The sequence below is a fragment of the Eufriesea mexicana genome, unplaced genomic scaffold (assembly GCF_001483705.2).
Source record: "Eufriesea mexicana isolate 0111107269 unplaced genomic scaffold, ASM148370v2 scaffold33, whole genome shotgun sequence".
In the NCBI taxonomy this organism is placed as follows: Eukaryota; Metazoa; Arthropoda; class Insecta; order Hymenoptera; family Apidae; genus Eufriesea; species Eufriesea mexicana.
In genome coordinates, this window is record NW_016908206.1 from 497,945 (window position 1) to 519,232 (window position 21,288).

At 32.7% G+C, this 21,288-nt stretch overlaps 1 protein-coding gene across 1 annotated transcript in view; it reads right to left on the bottom strand.

Moving 5' to 3' along the window:
* LOC108553098 (uncharacterized) overlaps window positions 1–20,324 on the bottom strand; it is a 53,997-nt gene extending 33,673 nt beyond the window's left edge. The window contains exons 1-2 of the mRNA XM_017907866.1: window positions 20,308–20,324; window positions 2,284–2,544 (exon numbers count right to left, since the gene is read on the bottom strand). Coding sequence (XP_017763355.1) covers window positions 2,284–2,532 — 249 coding nt within the window. The 5' untranslated portion in view covers window positions 2,533–2,544; window positions 20,308–20,324. The remainder of the gene's footprint in view (window positions 1–2,283; window positions 2,545–20,307) is intronic.
* Between the last annotated feature and the right edge of the window lie 964 nt (window positions 20,325–21,288).

Sequence of the window (21,288 nt, forward strand, 5' to 3'; positions counted from 1 at the left end):
ATCATAAAAATTAAAATTAATAAATAATTTTATAAATTTTCCTATGATTATTAAAGTTAGGTTTGAAAATTAATAGTAATGATTTATTACCGGGATTTAAAGAAACGCAAGAAAGTTTAGGGAAAAAAATTTTTTAAATTAAAAAAATCTAAATAAGGAGCATAAATATATTTTTTTCGTGTTTTCCCTTTTCATAATTTTCCTGTTATCAACGATTTCGTTAATTTCTCTCGTATCGTTATCATCATCGTACGCGACGTCCATCAAGTTTATACCATTCTGCTACTATACCTCTTCTCCTACGACCACATCCATAAATCGAGAACAAAATTCGCGATAACCAACTCACTCTATCAACTGTCTCTACTTCTCGCTACAATATCTCTTTTTGTAAGACACGTTCCACATACGTCGACAGCGATACCGACGTTATCGTTATCCACCTAACAAGTATCGTAAACGTTGGTACAGCCACGGCGTGTGTACACGCGGATACACGGTGCCATAATTCGATATGCACGCTCGTTACGAGGTGACATCGCGGACCGTTTACCGTGTTCCATGCAGAGACAAAGGGATACAATATTATAGTCTTTGTCTGGATACCAAAGCGATGGAGCGCGATTCCAATAACGCGAAACCAAAAAATCCATTCACGTTCAGAGTACTAAAAAGAAAGAAAATAAAACGAATAAACGGTGACTTTAATTTCGAGTTATTTTTATTTATCGCGATTTAATAGTTAGAATTTTCAGTGTATTCCAGAATTTCTAAAGAACAATTGATTTTAACTAGAACAATTTTAATCCGAGCATGAAATTATAGAAGATATGATATCAAATTTATGTGATTTTTATATCAAAAATTATTTCGATAAAATATTGTTTTGATTATTATATCAAGAATATCGGTATTCTAATAGCATGATCGGTGAATGATCATTCTCGATATACCAGGATGGGGTCAATGAATTGTCGGAAGTTCGAAACTCATTGAAATCTAATTGCAAGAAAGTTATAAGCTTCGGAACTTTGTTCTTCACTTGGTAGTTTGAAATTCTTGTAACAAAATCTATAAACGGAGAAAAAATATCCTGTTTCTTCGTCGTCAAGGGTATTTTCTAGAAGACTTGCCAGTAAATGTAACATCGAAAAGGAAACAAAAATTAGAAGAAAGGAACGATAAATTGAGAAAGAGTTCGAGTTGGTATTCTCGAACAGAGACCTGAAAAAGGTACTTCTGTTTCTATTTCGTCTAATTATGGCCAATAATTAATTTAATAATTAATCATCTGAACCGCGATTTCCGTTCTTAAAACAGAATATTCGTCACTGATTTAAACGGGTACTTGAAATTTTCGAGAGTTTTCATCGTCAAACACTCCAGGTACTTATAACTTTGTTGATATTCAAAGTTCGGATATATACCTTTACATATGTACACGCCTTTAATATTATATTCCTTGAAAGGACGAAAATAAAGCCAATCCTTTTAATTTTCCTCTTAATTTCCTAAAACCGGCTCTTAAAATCTCGTAAAATATTAAATTGGAGTTTCGAGAATTTAAAAATTAGCTTCCAATCTACTTAATCCCATCGATTCATCGATTATCGTTTTATCCAGGTTCAATGAACAACGTATGTAAATTAAATCTCGAAAATCCCAGCCATTCGCGCTAATAATCCTCTTACGCGATATATCACGTGCCCGCGATATATCTAACCGATAAAACTCGTAGCCGAGCGGTGAAAAACTCGAATTATCGGACGTAATGTTACCAAACAGTAGCGCACCGAGCAGGGACGTTTATTCCGTTGCATTCTCTGCGCTGCGTCGAAAACAGCGATATTTGCCTGTTCCGGTATCGGCTGAACACATACCCGAATCGCCTGAAACGCTGGCCGTGTCACCGCGATCGGTGACCAAATAAGGGCGAACTATTTTCCCGCTTTTTCTTCCGGTAATCCCACCCTGGGTTCCAAGCGGATCAATATTTGCCCGCGACTAACGGCGATTAAAGCGGTTAACAAAACAGAAATAAACAGCGCCTGGTCCCGGACGAACGGTCCATCGAACGCCAGTAAATAATTCGTTGAACGTAGACGGTTAATCGGGGTTCCGCTACTTCCGGTACCCTGCGCTGCCAGTCGGTGCCGTGCAACGAGTTTCCAAAGCCCCCGTGACATTTGTTAGCGGTACAGCTGCTAGGTTTAGCATGGAGATTCATATCGCCATGGCGGCGCTTAATTAAGTGGATACAGATGGTCCTAATTGCGTACTTACTCCGATTTCCCCGTAATCCGGCCGATCGGGCGCAGCCGGCAATCGATGTCCGCTCCTGTGACCTCCTAGAGCCCCGGTGCCACCTACGCCCACTCCACGCCTCTCGTCGATCAGGAATATCTCCGTGAAGACGATCAGCCCGAACACGGCGAAGAACATGACCACCAGCATGAACGACATGTTGGCCCGTTCCTTTAGAACGCCGGCGTTCGCCCGGCTCCCGCCGGGCCCGCTCCTCCGGGAACCCATCCTCCAGTGCTTCTGTCGACATAACCAGAGAAATTCTCAGGTCGTTTTCGATTAGGTTTCGCTCGGGTTTGGGGTAGGGACGAGTTCGTGACTGATTTCTAGGTCACCGGTAGTAGGCAGTGAAGAGTGTTTCGTTTCGGAATAGCTGTGTACCGAGCGATATTAGGTGCTTTGGGTGCTTTGCGTTGGGATGACGGGTCCAGTGATGGAGTAGCAATTGGAGAAGGTTAGCGTAAAAGGGTAGGTGCGAGTGTATCTAATGTACCGAGTGTACTGTACTTGAGTGTACTGAAAATAGGTTTCGGTGTTTTGGGTTTTGCAAGTGTGTGATTTGAGGTGTATGGGGAAAACGATGGCGTACTATGGCGATTTGGAAGAGGGTCTCTTGTTTCTGAGTATTTGTGACGATGGTTCATGGGGAAGGGTAGGTTCTAAGTTTATGGAATTTGGTGGTGGTAAATTGGCTGGAAATTGATTGGATTGATATTAGCAAGATGCTTTGGGTAGTTTAGGTTGGAATGATGGGTCAAGTGATGAAGCGAGTGAAGAAGGTTTGTGTTGATGGGTCTGAAGAGAGGTTTAGATGTTTTGGTTTACGGAATTTCGCGATTCGAGATATTTGGAAAGAAAGGATGGGGTGCTATAGCGAGTTGGAAGAGGGTTTCTTGTTTCTGGCTATTTGTGACGATGGTTCATGGGGAAGGGTAGGTTCTTATAAATTTCTGAAATTTACTGATACTAAATTGGTTGGAAACTGTTTGGATATTGGTAGAAAATGAGATAATATGTGTACTAATCGTTTTAATCCTCTGATCTAAATATGACTTGTAGGATCCCTTGCAAAAGTAAATAATAACAAATAGAATAAAAGTCACTTAATTACAATTAAATTATTCATCGAAATATGCGACAAAAATATAATTTCATGAACGATAATTTCGAATGAAATAATAATTCTTAAGGATTTTAATAAATTCCTAACAATCTTTCATGCTCACTCTATTTTCTCACAAGCGTTTTAACATAACAATGATTAATAAGAGAGATTCAAATATTTTCTCTAGAGTCCTTTGACCACTGACAGAGAAATGAGCCAGATAATTAAATTTCTTGGAATTAGATACCATGTTTTCCAGGAAACCTAATTTGGAAATGAGTCAGATTGCCTTCCGCTTGATTATATTTCCAATTAACGAACTTCGCCTCCCGATTGGTTTATCTGTTAATTAAATCAATTGCGCATAAAATGAATATTCTGTTTCGTTCAGCTTTTAATTACGGAATATAAGACAGAATCTCCAAAATATTAATATTTCGTGTTACGTTTTCATTCTTTTATTCAGCAAACGCATCTCATCTTTCGCGTTAAAAAATTAATTTAAATCGACGAAGCATTTTACTGCGAATAGAGTAAATAGTGATTTATTAGTAGCATTTTCTACACTACTGTTTTCATTCACGCTATTCAAATTCGACAATTGCAGGATATAGAAGCGGTAGAAACAAATTCGATGGACACATAACGCATTTGACCTAGTTTGCGAATTAATATCACTTTCATGTTCGAATGGCTTTTTTGTTTTTTACAAGTTAAGCTAGAATTATTGATTTTACTGGTAGGACGTGTCGAGAATGTTCAAATACTCAGTCACTGTATGAAACGTAGCTGCTTGCACAATGTAAAAACAAAGATCAATAACTAGATACAAAATCAATATTCAACGTTCGCAGGCTTGATTTAGATTTAAAGCTACCATTTTAATTACCTCGCTAGAAATTATATCTTTGCGAAACATACTTCATTCACACTTGCAAATACGTCCAAGAATGAATTTCTGGAATATTATTTTCAAGCAAATTAATTCTTGGAAAATTAATTATTGGAAAATGAATGCTTGGAAAATTATTTTCCAGAATATTAATTATTGGAAGATGAATGCTTGGAAAATTATTTTCCAGAAAATTAATGTTTGACAAATTATTTTCCAGAGAATTAATTCTTGAAAAATTATTTTCCAGAAAATTAATTCTTGGAAAATTAATTATTGGAAGATAAATGCTTGGAAAATTATTTTCAAGAAAATTAATATTTGTAAAATTATTTTCCAGAGAATTAATTCTTGGAAAATTAATTCTTGAAAAATTATTTTCCAGAAAATTAATTCTTGAAAAATTATTTTCCAGAAAATTAATTCTTGGAAAATTATTTTCCAGAAAATTAATTCTTGGAAAATTAAGTATTGTAGAATTAATTCTTGGAAAATTATTTTCCAGAAAATTAATTCTTGGAAAATCAATTATTGTAGAATTAATTCTTGAAAAATTATTTTCAAGAAAATTAATTCTTGAGAAATTATTTCCAAGAAAATTAATTCTTGGAAAATTACTTTTTAGAGAATTAATCCCCAGAATTCATTTATAAAAAATTATTTTTAACTATAACATTCCCCACAAAATATAATTAATAGCAACTGTAATTACTTCTAAACAAATTAGAAATTTTTCTCTATATTATTATATATTCGACAAGAATAAAAATTTCTTTTTCTTTTCAGAATGATCAAACTTACTACAACGTTACATAGGTTTTCAATATTAAACTCAAAGAACGCCTAACCTATTTACATCCAGGATTCGATTATCATACGGCATAATTGATAACCGTTGAAAATGACGAACGCAGATCTGCATTTCATTACCGACTCGGTAAGTTTCGCACTTGGGTTCTAATTGACTCGTCAGCCCTGGTCAATAACAGCTACAGAGACAAATGACAGTTAGTTTTTAGACCACTTCTACAAACCGGGTCACGATTTACACATCTGCTTTTGAACTCGTAATCATCAATTTACCATCATCCATTTTGTCATAAAATTCGCTCCAGTAATGGTATATTTTCTATTAAAACGACCTCATAAATTTCCTTACGCATCTTTGAATCGCTATTAAAAGAACTAACAAAAAATATCGAGGAACCGATTTAATTAGAATTACGTATAAATGTTCCTAGTTTTAATAGCAATTGCTGCATTTAAACTCGCATTAGTATTAATATCAAAAGCAGAGAAACGCAGTGAGAAACTTGGAAAACTTGCTAAGAAACTCTGGACTTTTTATTCCAGGCTGGGAGACACTAATAAAATTTGCAGAATTATGAATTTTATCGTTGATGAGTCGTATATATTTTTATTGGACCCATTAGTCGATTAATGTTGAGGACTTTTAATTGCTTTTAATAATTTTTAAAATGAATATCTCTTTTTAAATTCGTATTAATAATATTAATAATTCTACAAAATTATATCGCTTATATTACAATTTCAATTATTACAATTTCGGTGATATTATTCGATGAATTTGCAGATTAAAATGGGAAAATTGAATAATTAAATCTAAGTAATAAAAGGAATATCGAATTCAAAATTATTCCGTACCTGATGCCTGTGGAATTATTCGAAAATTCCATTTGAACATTTACCAGGCTGCATAGGGGACATACTCGGACTTCGTAATAGAACGTATACGTGGTCTTTAAACTTGGTCTTCGGACTTTATGTGGAACGTATTCAAATTCGCCACATATTTCATGCTAACACGAATTAACATTCTCGCGTTAAATTTATCGTTATATTACCGTTATATCATCTTTAAGGCCATTTACTAGCAACGCTACCGTATTAAATTATGATGAAAATCGTCCGTATTAGCCCTGTAGCTATAGTAGCTGCTATCTACTTACGTTGTTTTAAAAATATTTTTATGTACAGAAATATATATTTACGACTCTAAATGTCCTACAGTATTACTGAAAATAATTTGGAAATTATTAAAAAAATATATTTATCATTGAAAATTATAAAGTACAATTGCAAACAATAAAATTATGGAATAAAAATATTATTAAAAATAGAGTTTAGTATTTCAGTAAATCCTAAATTCCTGTACTATTTTTAAAATATTTAAATCTGAATTTAAATTTAAATTAATCTTTATTTTTTTAAATTATAGATTGGAATATTTTATGAACTAATTTTATTAAAAAAAATTTCTTACCGTGATATTTCATTTGAATTTCCATTGTTTGATTCTGCTGATAAAAAGAAACGTGAGGTATTTTTTCCAGTACCATTATTTTTATTTTAATTTATAATAATTTTAAAATATAATTTTCCTAGTACTTTCGCTTCTACTTTAATTTAGAAATTTGTAGCTTTAAATAATTTAATAATTTACTATTTTTATTATTAACGTAACAACGTGAAAATTTTTCTATATTACTATAATTTACAACAATTTTAATTCCTATCGATTTGCTATATTGCGTACTAACCTAAACGTAATCTAGCTATACTCCGATAAATTTTCAATCCAATTATTTTGTCTCTAATTATTCTTATATAACTCGATGTACTAAAATATCCTCATTGCCTGGAAACTAAATAATCGAGAAAATTTTCTATTTTTCATAGCTGGATGTATTAAAACTTAATACCTTCATTCCACCAGCTTAATAAAATGAAACATTCTTGCAAGGCGAAAAACACTTTTGAATTTTATTCAGGTGTTAAGGAAATGGCCGTCGAGCAGGGACGAAAATAAGGAAACGTTGCAACTGGATAATAAGAAATTAACTTGATACCCTGAAGTTCGTTAAAGTCAGGATTACACGCACGTCCGGGAACTCAAAAAGCATCTTAAAACTGATATTAGCTCGGAAGATGCTACTGGAAAGTTACAGAATCTTGTAGGAAGTTAGAACGCCAAATGAACACTAGCAGGAATTTCGTAATTTGGTAGGGAACGAAAAGGGGTTGCGAAATGGAGTTTGTAGAGAATCTTTCCATCCATTACACATTACATTCCAACAGCTATTGGCTGAGAATTTACAATTAAAGATGCTAGTCTCCTTAATAAACCTACTAATCAGAATTTTAACCAACTAAACAAGCGCTGTTTACAACTACGTTGCTTTTAATCCCAATTTCCTTTATTTTATCTATTTTATTTACTCGTTCTTCTTAAAATTTATAGAAATGAAAAACTCTTGTAACTTTTTAACTTGCCTTTGATAAAAGGGACGATTATAACTATAAAACACAAAACACGCGAATTCTTCTATATACCCATGTACAATATCTATAAAAATCTCTAATAATATCTATCTATAATATTTTTCTGTAATATTTTATTTCTATAATATCTGTAAATATTTATAATATTTTTTATACTAATATTAGCAAATTTTTACAAGATTTTTTAAAATATATAAAATTTCTAATTTTTCAATTTATCTTCCATTAAAGGGACGATTATAATTTTAAAATGCAAAAAGGGAAACACGAATCCTGTCATATATCTATGTACATACGTACATCAAGAAGTCTCTGATAATAATATCGTAGATCGGAGTTTTATAGGATACATAAAAAGTTGGCTGGGAAAAAGAAGTTTATACAGTATCCTTTACTTTCAGGTATTTGTAGTTTTATATATACTCCACGTCTGTTTGGTATAAAAGGGGGTTTTATGTCGCCGTTCGTAGGGAGTGGGTGACACTTGGGAAAAAGGGTTGCGGAGTATGAACCATAACTGGAAGATGAAAATCAGCTCGCTATGGCGTATCTTGGAACACACACTGCACTCTCTTTTTATATTTATTTAATAACTTAGTTATTTTACGTAACGGTGCAGTTAAATATTTATTTTCCTTTATTTCATTTAAATATGTATGTAAAATAATTTTATTCGAAATTCTTTATTTTCCGCTATACACGAATAATTGTACATATAAATTGAAGGAACTAAAGTGAGTCGAATATCTAAGATATACCAAGTTACTATTCGCAACCCTTATTAAACCTTTGCACTCGAAAGGAACGCCCTTCAGTCGCCATTTGATAAAATTTCGAAGATCGATATTAATTAATATGTCAAATTTAAAATAATGTAACGGTGTGCGAGGTATCGAAATCAAATAACTCTACGTGTTAATTATTATACGAGTTGTTATTTACTGCTCAAAAAAATATCGTCAGCTTCATAGCATAAAATCTTTGAACTCCTACTCTTCTTCAAAAAGTCAAAAAATCATCAAGTGCAAAGGGTTAATTATAATACCAATTTCGAAAAATTTGCAAAGATATTTAGCAATTCATAAATACATTTGCAAAAAAATGATTAACAAAATAATTCCTTAACCAGAATTACGAAACGAGAAAAATAAACCATAAAAGAAATTTTGCAAATATAGTAATCGTTATTAATACCAATACTAATTTTCAAAAACTTTAAAACGTATCTCAGCTAATTTTACCTATTATCTTATATCTCCATTAATTCCTCAATCAAAATTAAAAAACAAATAAATAAATAAACCACAAAAGAAATATTTTCTGCGAATACAATAATAATTATCAATACCAATACCAATATTTATAAACTCGAAAACGTATCTCTGCTAATTCTACTTATTAATTTATACCTTTATCGATACAGGAACAAACATTTTTAGACAAAACACGAAAACAAGGGAAATATTCGCCACGAAGGATAACACGGTGGAGAAATAATCGTCAGGCTAAAGTTAATGATTCGTGATAAAAGCGTAGCTGATGATAAATCCAAATTAAACTCCCTATTTATATTCATCCGACGAAAATCAATTAAAAGAGAGGAAAAGCTAAGCCCTTGTGCAACACTTAACCAAACGCAGCGAGAGCAGAAATCAGTGTTGAATCGGCCACGAAATCCCGCATTAATCGTCGAGCCGAGCTGTTGACATCGTAATTAGTCGAATCGGCCGTTCCACCTTCGATTCTTGCACAGCATCGAAAAATTGTTTTCCGATAACAGTGCAGCCTGGCAGCGGCAGGTACCTTCGTGACATTACGATATGAATTCAAAGCTAGGTTATCAAAAACTGTTCGACATCGCTTCGAATTTAAGATTTACTTTCCTGTCCAATTTTCTCAACGTTTCAATCTTGTCTATATTTCCACATTTTCCATTTTTTTTTTTTTTTTTTGTACAATGACCACTGTGATATCATAAAATTAAAATTAACTGAATTATATCGAGCTCGGTAGTTTGACAGCAAATAATATTTGGTAAACTTCATAAATTATACCGTAATTATAGACACGTTACAGCAATTAATTTATGGAGTATTAATCGGCGTAGTAACCGTTGTATTGGCTCTGTAATTAATTATATAATTACCGATATACTGTCATTCGGGTATATTGGTTCGGGTGAATGTTATATTTAAAAGAAACTATATAATCTTCTATTCTAAATTTTATATAAAGTTCTGTAATTATCTAAAAATCTCTAAGATATAGCAGAGAAAAAAATTAATCAATTACAATTAGCAATTACAGGTGTGTGATAATAATTAACATATCATATATTTAAATACAGTGTTTCTGTACCCCGTTTGATAATTAATTACTATGTCCATAATTGGTTTAGATGAATATTACATTCGAAGGGACATAATACACTGTTCAAAATTTATTTACAAATTATCCTATGAGGTATAGCAAGGAACAAACCAGGTTAACTACTGTTGCGTTAATTATCGTGAGTAACTTGAACGATAATGGACACTAAGTAAATTTATTTTAAGAAAACTATGAAGTTAATAATTATGGTTAATCTAGACCATGTTTTCTTGCTATTATAAGAGTACTAAGTACTCTCTCAGCTCACTGTGTACTTTCTGTTTACCCTGTACTACCTCGTTCACTTGCAGTAACTGACTCCTTCCCATAACAATCACAGAACATTCCAACCATAAGATTGTCCTTTCGCACGTGAAACAAATATCCTAACATTGTATGTAACAATTACATACATATCCACACACATACCTCACTGTCCCTCACTCATGAAACCAATTCCACAATTATATAGTAATTACAAACACTTTGGAATGATCAATACCTAATGTATTATACACAATGAGACAAGTAACTGCAACCACTCTGGTAATTCTATAATTGATGACTTCAACCACGACTGGTTTAGACGAATTTTACATTCATAGGGAACTAAATACATAATGTACTGTTTAAAATTAATTTACAAAATAATCCTAGGATATGATAAAAAATAGGTGAAAGGAGTTATATTCAGATCAATTATTTGCAGACACTAGGGAATAGTTAATCTGTAATGTATTATACAGAGTGAGACATGTAACTGTAACCACTTTAGTATCTCCATAATTGATGACTTCAGCCACGATTCGTTCACATAAATGTTGCATTCGAAGACAACACAGTGCACTGTTCAGAATTTTTATAGAAATTATCGTGAAGATATCACGAACTATATGAAAAGAATAAATTTGAAATAATTGCGTAATTATAAATACGTAACGTAAAATAATTACTATACAGTTGTATGAAGTGTAACAAATAGTTGGAACCGATATAATCAATGTACAATAATTATTGACCGTAGCCAGAATTGGTTCAGGTAAACGTTCTATTTAAAATTAGGGTTTTTCCTATTACCTGTACCTCTCGATCAATTTCATAGTCACACACGGGCCACAATATAATTAATGTTTGTTTACAAAGACAAAATAAATACTGTCTCTAATCAATGTTGAATATTGATTTAACAGAGGCAATTTGGACGATTCTGGACACAGGAGTCGAATGAAATCAAGTGCTTACGTAATCGTGGATAATGCAATTGTAAATGGGATGAAAGTTAAACATTGCTACGATAATGAAATGGATACAGAAAGGAATTGCGAAATTACGAGAGACGATATTAAAGAGGATAACGAATTTTGCAATTTATCGTGCTTTTTGAAATTTGTATTTTTGGAAAATGCTTGATATTTCATTAACCTAATTATCTATGATAAAAATAATATAATAAAGCAGTTGAAAAGTACTATCACTTGAAAACATTGTTTTCTTTTTTTAATTTATACAGCGATCTTCTAAATATCTAGCATAAGAAATTATTACCTAATTGATGCAGGAAAGAACTAAAAGACCATAATAAAATGTTCTTATCACGTTAAAATAAAATACGAACAGTGTACTTGACATTAATGTGACATTGATAATTATGTAAAGCAAGATAACAAAGAAAGTCTACCAAAGTACTTACGTCTACTAGAAACAATTAACCTAGCACATTGCTGTTGTCACGGTAAACACATTAATTATTAATTTTTAATTTAGCACCCAGTGGAACGTTTCTTGTTAACAAAATAAATATTTTCGACAAACTCGACAGTCTCTTAATTTATATTTTCAAAATAAACTGTGCATACGCTTTTGACGTAAAATTAACCCTCCAATGCATGCGAGATATGCATTTTGCATTTTTCATACGTAGGCTAGTGTCAATAAAAAATAATGAGCAATATGCAATTGTTTATTTATACTAACTCTCTGCCTATATGTGATTTTATTATTTAATAATTTTTGATAATTAATTGATTTTAATATAGAAATTGGCCAGTAGACGTTGTTGGTGAGTTTGCATAAATTGGATTAGTACTTCTTTGAGTACAAAATTATACTCTTTACATATTTTAATATAGGAACAGATTAACCCAGTAATACACACACACAATCTTACAAAGATATCGCGAATTTCACTCGCTCCTTATAAAAGTTAAGAATTCTTAATTTTTTATTTAAAAAAAAATTAAATTCGCTGTATTAATTGTTATTTAAAATGTAAATGGCTAGCCAATTTTTTAAAGCAGCCATCACGAGGGGAAAAAAAATAAAAGCAAAAAAATACTCGCAACATAGACTCGATAGTTTCATAAAGTTCTTACGAATTCCACTCATCCCTCGTACAAACTAAAAATTCCTACATATTAACCAACCCTGAAAAAACGATATATTCCACTAATCAATCTTTTAAAGCCAACATAGCGAGATACAAAAAAAAATAATAAAACAAAAAGGTGCACATAACATACTTTTGCAGGCTCGTAAAGATATCTCGAATTCTCTTCATCCACTATAGAAACTGAAAATTCCTATACATTAATCAATCCTGGAAAAAGTATATATTCGACTAATCAATTTTTAAAACAGCTATTGTGAGATAAAGAATAATAAATGAAGACAACGCAGAGATACGGCATACTTTTCCAGTCTCATAAAGATATATCCAATTTTTCACATCCCGTATATAAACTAATTATTCTTACACATTATCCACCATATTTGACTAATCAATTTTTTAAAGCTACTATGGTAAGATAAAAAATAATAAAAGAAAAAAAATACATGCAACATATTTTTGTAGTCTCATAAATATATCTCGAATTTTCCTCATCCCTTATGCAAACTAATTATTAATATACATTATCCACCTACAAAAAGGACTATATATTCAATTAATTAATTTTTTAAAGGCACCATGGTAAGATAAGAAATAATAAAAGAAAAATAAAACACGCGTAACACACTTTTGCAGTCTCATAAATATTTTCCTTATTCTCTTCATCCCTTATACAAAATAACTACCCCTATACATTTTCCATCTATAAAAAGGACTATATATTTGATTAATCAATTTTTTAAACTCACCATGGTAAGATAAAAAATAATGAAAGAAAAATAAAACATATGTAACATAATTTTGCAGTCTCATAAATATTTGTTTAATTCTCCTCATCCCTTATACAAACTAAAAATTCCTACACATTAACCAACCATCAAAAACTATATATCTAGCTAATCAATTTTTTACAACCATCATAGTGAGATAAAAGACAATATAAGAAAAATAAATCACATGCAACATACCTTTGAAGTCTCATAAATATTTCTCTAATTCTCTTCATCCCTTATACAAGCTAAAAAGTCCTACACATTAACCAACCATAAAAAAAACTATATATCTAGCTAGCCAATTTTTTAAAGCTACCATAGTGAGATAAAAAATAATATACATAAATATTTCTCGAATTCTCTTCATCCCTTACATAAACTAAAAATTCCTACACATTAACCAACCATGAAAAACTATATATCTAGCTATCCAATTTTTTGAAGCCACCATAGCGAGATTGAAAAAAAGAGAAAGAGGCGACTAGTACTCGAAATAGCGAAACTTTTATTTTTATTCGATACATCTAAACCAGCCAGCAGTCCTATGGGAGGAACTTCGGGGACAGGCTACCAAGCAAATATACCCACTTATGTATGTGCATACACTGTCGAGGACGAACTTCAGCCCCGGATTTAGATCAAATCGTCGATCTCCAGAGAAGTTGGAATTAAATTCCGGAAAGTCACAAGTCTCGTACGTTTCCCCGTTATCCACGTTAGATCTGTCTACCACTGAAAAGTATAACACCGTAAGAACTTTCCTTTATCGAATCACCCGCTGTCCCGCGCATAGCGTTCCAGAAAGGAAAGGCGATAACTATTCCCGTAGTGAACTTCTCTTTTATCACACACTGCCATCACACTTTTATCTCGCTATTGAATATTCCCGCGTCAATTTGGGGATATCTCTTTCGAACGACAGGTATAAAGGTGTCACAAAAACTAAAAGAAATAATCGTGTCACTCGTGAGTTTATTTGCAGCTGAGTTTTGAGACAGGCTGAACTGCATAGGTGATGCACGATGAATTATAAATGAAACATATATAGAAAATATTGAGTACTTGGATTGTACGCTTACTAACAATAGTTAGAGAGCAAAATAATCATTGCCGAATTTTTATGTATTATTTATTTCCTGAAATACACGTATCGAAATTCAAAATAGAGAGCAGAATAAAATTCTACAAACAACTGTCATAAAGAAAACTATCTATTTTTTGAATACTTTTAACTATGAAATGCGAGAATAATAAATACTGAAAAATGAACTAAAATACTACAAAATATGCATTACCTTATTTTCTTTTAATTACTGTTTATCAGATTTTCCGTTGTGACAATTTAAATTAAACACCCTGTAGACATCGATAAAAATAAAATTTCTTTTTTAAACGCTTTGTATAATGCCAATTTTTATTTGGAATTCATGGATTGCAGAAGCCTAAAAATACACCTAAATATACATAAAAAAATATATACATAAATATATAGGTTAAAAGAAAAAAAATATTTAAATACATATTGCCGAATTTGGCGAATTTTATTTAATTTTTAATATTCGCGTTTGAATTTAAAAAATAAATATAACTGTGCCAGAGAAAAAGTTAATTATTGTGCATATATAAAATATTTTGAATTAAACGTGAAACAAATTGAAACAGAATTAAAATTGACATAGAAATTTTCGATAAATCCGTCATCAAATTGTATGATAAATTTTGATCAAATTTCTGGTACAGCTGTTATCTCGTTTCGAACATTCACGCGGGAATTTGAACAGTGTGTGTAAATGTGTAGGAGAAAAAATTAATTAAATTTTTTATACTTCTAGCTATAGTGAACATTTTGGAGGGAACACGAGACAAATTGAAATCCAATTCGAATTGACAGGAAAACTTTTTATTGTCAAATTTTTATCAAATTTTCTATTACGTATATTATTTCACGTTTGGAATATTCGCGTTTGAATTTAAACAGCGAATGTAAATCCGTAAGGAAAATAAATATTAATAATAAATTTTCTCGTATTTCTAGTCACAATGAAATTTTGAAGTAAGTACAAAACTAATTAAAATTCGAACGAAATCGACACGAAAATTTTTTATTTTAAAAATTTCATCAAATTTTCTAATGCATACGTTGTCTCGCGTTTGGAATATTCACGTTTGAATTTAAACAGCGAATGTAAATCTATAAGAAAAGAAAATATAATCAATTTTCTGATATTTCTAGTCACAATGAAACTTTAGAGGAGATACAAAACGAATTGAAACGCGAACAAAATCGACACGAAAGTTTCCTGTGTATCTATCGTCGAACTTTTATCGAACTCTTCAATGGAGCTTTCATCCACTCCGAGATATTCGCGTGTGAATTTAAGGATATCACTTTCAAACGAGAGAAAGAATAATCAATTCTCTTATACTCCTAGTTACAGCAAAATTCTGTAGCAAATACAGAACGTATCGGAACTCGTATAAAATCGATGCGAAAGTATAGAAAATACGGAAATATCTGCCGTCGAACTTTATTGAAATTTTAACAAACTCTCGGCTGAAACTTTTATTCCATTCGAATATTCGTGGCTAAAGTTAAGGATGTCTCTTTCGAGCAACGAATGTAAAGGAAGAGGAAAATAATCAATTTTCTGGCCCTCCTATTTACAATTCTGAAGCAAACGCGAAAGAAATGGAGGCTCCCGCGAAGTCCACGTGAAGGCTGTTTTTATGTATTCATCATCGAACATGCACAAATTTTTATCAAACTTTTCATCGAAACTTTTATCCCGTTTTAAATATTCGCTTATTATCTCTCCCATGCAAATAGGTATATTAAATATCTTAGAATCTCGTTTCGGCTTTATCGTTCTGAGGTTCTGGGGCAAGTGCCGTGGGATTCATCACGGTCCTCTTGCCAAAAGGTGCCTTCACCTTCCGTGGCCAGATTCTTCGTGGATCTCACAGGACAAAAGTCCTATTCATTAGACAGTGCAACGTCGCGACGAGCTGCTTGCCATCTTTAACACTGAACCTGTCACGGCTTAAATGACCATTTTTAAACTTTTGATTTAAAATTCCTCGCTCAATGTTATCGCCCTGGTCACTTGACTGCGTGACTTGTCTTTTGGTATACGCGTAATCAATTTTCCAATATTTCCTCTTGTTCGATTTTTTTTAGGATTGGTCTTTTCTTTTTTCATCCATCTGTCATTTTGACTGGCTGTGATAAGCTTAGCGTTATGCTTTCTTTTGTATCTTGTATATGATAAATCCTCGGACGTTAAATATTAGCTATGTGATTTCGAGTTACCAGTCCATTAATACGAATATTTCTTTCAGTGATCGCATGACCCGGAGCTAGCCCAGAACCCTCGTAAATCCTCCACTGGCTGAATAGCCCGGTCTAAGTGTCTTAAATCACTGTCAAAAGTATTGAAGTAAATAACTGTTATATTGTAATCCCTGGCTGGTATTCGCAATAGTCCTGGGATTAAGTATCATAGACCACCGTCAAAAATACAGTATTGAAGTAAATAACAGATACAGTAGTTCCTGGCTGATATTCGCAATAATCCCAGGACTAAGTATCGTAGATCACCGTCAAAAGTACAGTATTGAAGTAAATAACAGTTATATTGTAGTCCCTGGCTGTCATTCGCAATAGTTCCAGGAATAAGTATCATAGATCACCGTCAAAAATACAGTATTGAAGTAAATAACAGATACAGTGAACCCTGGCTAATATTCGCAATAGTCCCAGAACTAACTTTTGTAAACCGCTGTCAAAAGTACAGTATTGAAATAAATAACAGATACAGTAGTCCCTGGTTAATATTCGCAATATTCTCAGGTCTAAATACCTTAGACCACCGTCAAAAATACAGTATTGAAATAAATAACGGATACAGTAACTCCTAATAATATTCGCAAAAATTCCAGGACTAAGTATTGTAGACCACTGTCAAAAATACAGTATTGAAATAATTAACAGATATAGTAGCCCTAGCTAATATTTGCAATAGTTGCAAGACTAAGTATCTTAGACCACCGTCAAAAATACAGTATTGAAATAATTAACAGATATAGTAGCCCTAGCTAATATTTGCAATAGTTGCAAGACTAAGTATCTTAGACCACCGTCAAAAATACAGTATTGAAGTAAATAACAGATACAGTAACCCTTAATAATATTCCCAATAATTCCAGGACTAAGTATCTTAGACCACCGTCAAAAATACAGTATTGAAGTAAATAACAGATACAGTAATTCCTAATAATATTCGCAAAAATTCCAGGACTAAGTATCGTAGACCACTGTCAAAAATACAGCATTGAAATAATTAACAGATATAGTAGTTCCTAGCTAATATTTGCAATAGTTGCAAGACTAAGTATCTTAGACCACCGTCAAAAATACAGTATTGAAGTAAATAACAGATGCAGTAACTCCTAATAATATTCGCAAAAATTCCAGGACTAAGTATCTTAGACCACCGTCAAAAATACAGTATTGAAGTAAATAACATATACAGTAACCCCTAATAATATTCTCTAATATCCTCAGGTCTTTCCCTCGGTAATATTCCTACGGTCATCCTTAGCAATTCCTGGAACTGCCTCGGCTGAGCGACTCGTCGCGGTATCTACAACTCCAGTAATGCAAACAGATCTTAAATGCCATTCTCTATCTCGTTTACCCTCGTTGGTTCTCTTTTTCACCTGTGACCTGGTCACTGTGATCAGAGATAACAGTCGGTAATTCTAGAAATAGAGTCTCCCTCGATATTCTTCGCACCAAAGCAAGCATTGGAATATTAGCAAGGGTCTATTGTACGTATTATACTTAACTTGCACTATAATTTAATTACGAGAAACTATGCTTCGTGAAATTATTTAATTTTTATTAGCCATTATGCACCTGTCCTATTCGCAATAAAATTATACAAATTTTGCTCGTGTTAAAGTACGTTGAATACAATTTTAATCTGAGACGAGTGTCAATCATTTTTATGGGGCTTTTAGCATGAAAAACTTGAGAAATAATGAGTTAAATACTCCAAAAAATAAGAAAAGAAAATAACCAATTCTTTGTTGTACAGTAGACTCCAATATCCATGTCCTCATTATCCAAATAGCCTAATATGCAGACGTTGAGGAGCAAGAAGAATCTAATTCTACATAGCTACTTAGGTTAAAAATTTCACGTGACTTTGGAACTAAAAAGATATGGGAATCTTAAATATTGAAAGAAACTGCTAATTTTGTCGATTTCTATTTAAATAAATAGAGTTTAATGCAGAAGAAAGTGTTCCACTCTTCGGCCACTTTTCTCTATCTACTAAATACATAGTTCGTGTACAAAAGTTTCTACTGTATCTACTTAGAGGAGTAAAATTCTGAAATGAATGCAAAATAAATTCTAGCTCGTGTGAGAATTACACGAAAAGTTTTAATATCTCTATCACTGAACTTCACCAAAGTTCTACTCTTATTCTATCTGGAATATTCACGCGTGAACTTCTAGATATCTCTGTTACACAATGAATGTAAATGTCCTGGGAAAGAATCAATTCTCTCTTGCATCTGCTTAAAAGAAAATTTTAAAAGCACTGGAAAATTAATTGTAAGTTGCACGAAGAAACTTTTAATATCTCTGTCAACGATCTTTAGAATTTTTCTTCCAAGCAATAAATGTAAATTCTTCAGGAAAAAAGAAATGAATTTTCTTTCGCGTCTATTATACTTATAACAAAAGAAGTGAATTGTAAAGCGAATCGCGAGTCGTGAAAAATTAGCACGAGAACTTTTAATATCTTTATCTGTAAATTTTATTATGTCAAGAAAAAGAAATTAATTTCTTCCTACATTTACTTGTTGCAAAATTCGAGAATAAATACAAAATTAATTGCAAATTGCATAGAATCGATACTGCAACTTTTAATACCCCTATTAGCGAACTTTAAAAATATCTTTCCCAATAAATGTAAATGATCCAAGAAAGAAAAATTAATTTTCCTGACATTAATTAACTGATAACTTGCATTTGCGAATTAAAATATTAGTTACAAAATAATAATTATAAGAAAATTTAAAAACGATTAAAATTGCGAGTTAAAAAATAAATTATGAAATAATAATTATACTAATTATAAGAAATAAATATAAAATTATAAGAAAAAAGGAAATTTGAAAACAAATCGTGCAAAATTCATACTAAAACCCCTAATATTTCCATGAATGATTTTCAAAATACGTCTTCCAACTAATACGCCAAAAAAATATAAATTCATAAAAAAAACATTAATTCTCTGCTTCATCTATTATACTTATAACAAAATTTAAAAGCCAATATGAAACAAATTATAAACCATATAAAATCAATAAAAATATTATTAACATCCCCGTCAGTGAACTTCAAGATATCTCTCCCAAGCAACAAATACCATAAAACGCTGAAGAAAAGAAAAATAAATAAATTCCTTCTCACATCTACAACTCACATAAAATTTTCGAAATAAATGCAAAAGGGGGCCCAACTCGCGTAAAGTCGACACGAAGCCTGTTCCTACTCCTATCGATGAACTTCCTCCAAGTTTCACCTTTCCCGCCAAACTTTTACCCTACTCTTTCATATTCCCGTATGAACTCTCTCGCGACATCTCTTTCCTACTCGCGACATAAGCTCGCGACAACCTCTCCTTCGAGTCCCGGAGACAAGGAAGGGAACATAAAATAAAAAGGTAGAAAGAAAAACGAAGGCAAAGGAAAATCAATTTCGTAGCTTCCACCACTCACGCTGAAGTCTCGAAGCAGATGCAAAACAGATCGCGACACCGCGCGAATATTTTCCGACCAGCTTCCATCGCTGAACCGGTGCCACAGTGGCCGACATGAATTAAGTTTGTTAACTCGAAACTCCGCGACTTCGCTGAGTGGGTGAAAGAAGAGGAAGAAGAATTTTTGCCGACATCTTCAGCGCATCCCGAGGCTCCCGTGCCCCATCGATCTCCTTGTTAAAACGCCGGGGTACTCGGTATCGGCCGATAATAAACGCGAGGCGGAGTGCTTTGAATCACGCCGTTGGGTGGCAAAGCGTGGAAGATGGAAGGCAAACAATCTTATTGCCTGAAATTTTAATAGAGAAATTTCCATTACTGCGACGCGCGCGACTCACCTAAAGTGGTCCCAGGAAAGGCACTGCCAAGCATGGGGACGGTAGTTCGTTCTGCAAGCAAATAAGAAATAAAAGTCTAGTAATAATTCATTTCGTTCACTTGCGAGTGTGGAACAACGCGCTTTCCGCGAACACGCGAATTCTTCGCGAATTTTTACCTCGACTCTCGCGTTAACGCGGGGGAAATACGTTTGCTGTTTTGCTCTTCTTATTTTTTCTTTACCTTTTTCCCTTTTTGCTCTTGTTCGAAGCTTATCGCGTGTACGTGCACATTCCGAGGGTGAGAAAAGGAGGCTAGCTCGAATTGCATTTAATTTACGATTCTTGGCAACAGATGAATATGCGTGTCGGGTAGATACAGTGATTTCGAAAAGGGAAGGAAAGGAAAAATTCTTGCAGATGTTTGTTACTCGTGGATATTATATTTAAATGAAAATATTCCGGAATAAATTTCAGATAATAAAATAGAACCATGTTGCATAGAAATTTTATTGCGTTTTAAATGAAACGAAAATGTGAAAACATAAAACCAGAAAAAAAAGATTGTCGCAGTAAACCTTCCACTTGCAACAATCGATGAATCTGTACTGGCATGTTGAATGTTGCCAACACAAGCGAGTACATTTATAACATTTGTCGAAGGTATTACCAACTGCTTTACGTAAATAAGACGAAATATAAACTTACGCGCATGCAGCTATTGCAATATTTCCAGGTGGGACTAAGAATGTCCCACCATGCATTACGGTGCATCAAAATGGTGGGACACTCTTAATCCTAGCGTGCCCCAAAGAGTTAACAAGGTCCGTGCCACGTGTACCATTTGTGGTACACGTCAAACTTGAGCTGCAGACCACGTGTACCATAAATGGTACACACGCAGACATATTTATTTAATGCGTTGAAAACATGTTTTATGACAAATTTAATTCTGTAAAATATATTTCCACTGAAAGAATGAGGCATTATATAAAATACAGT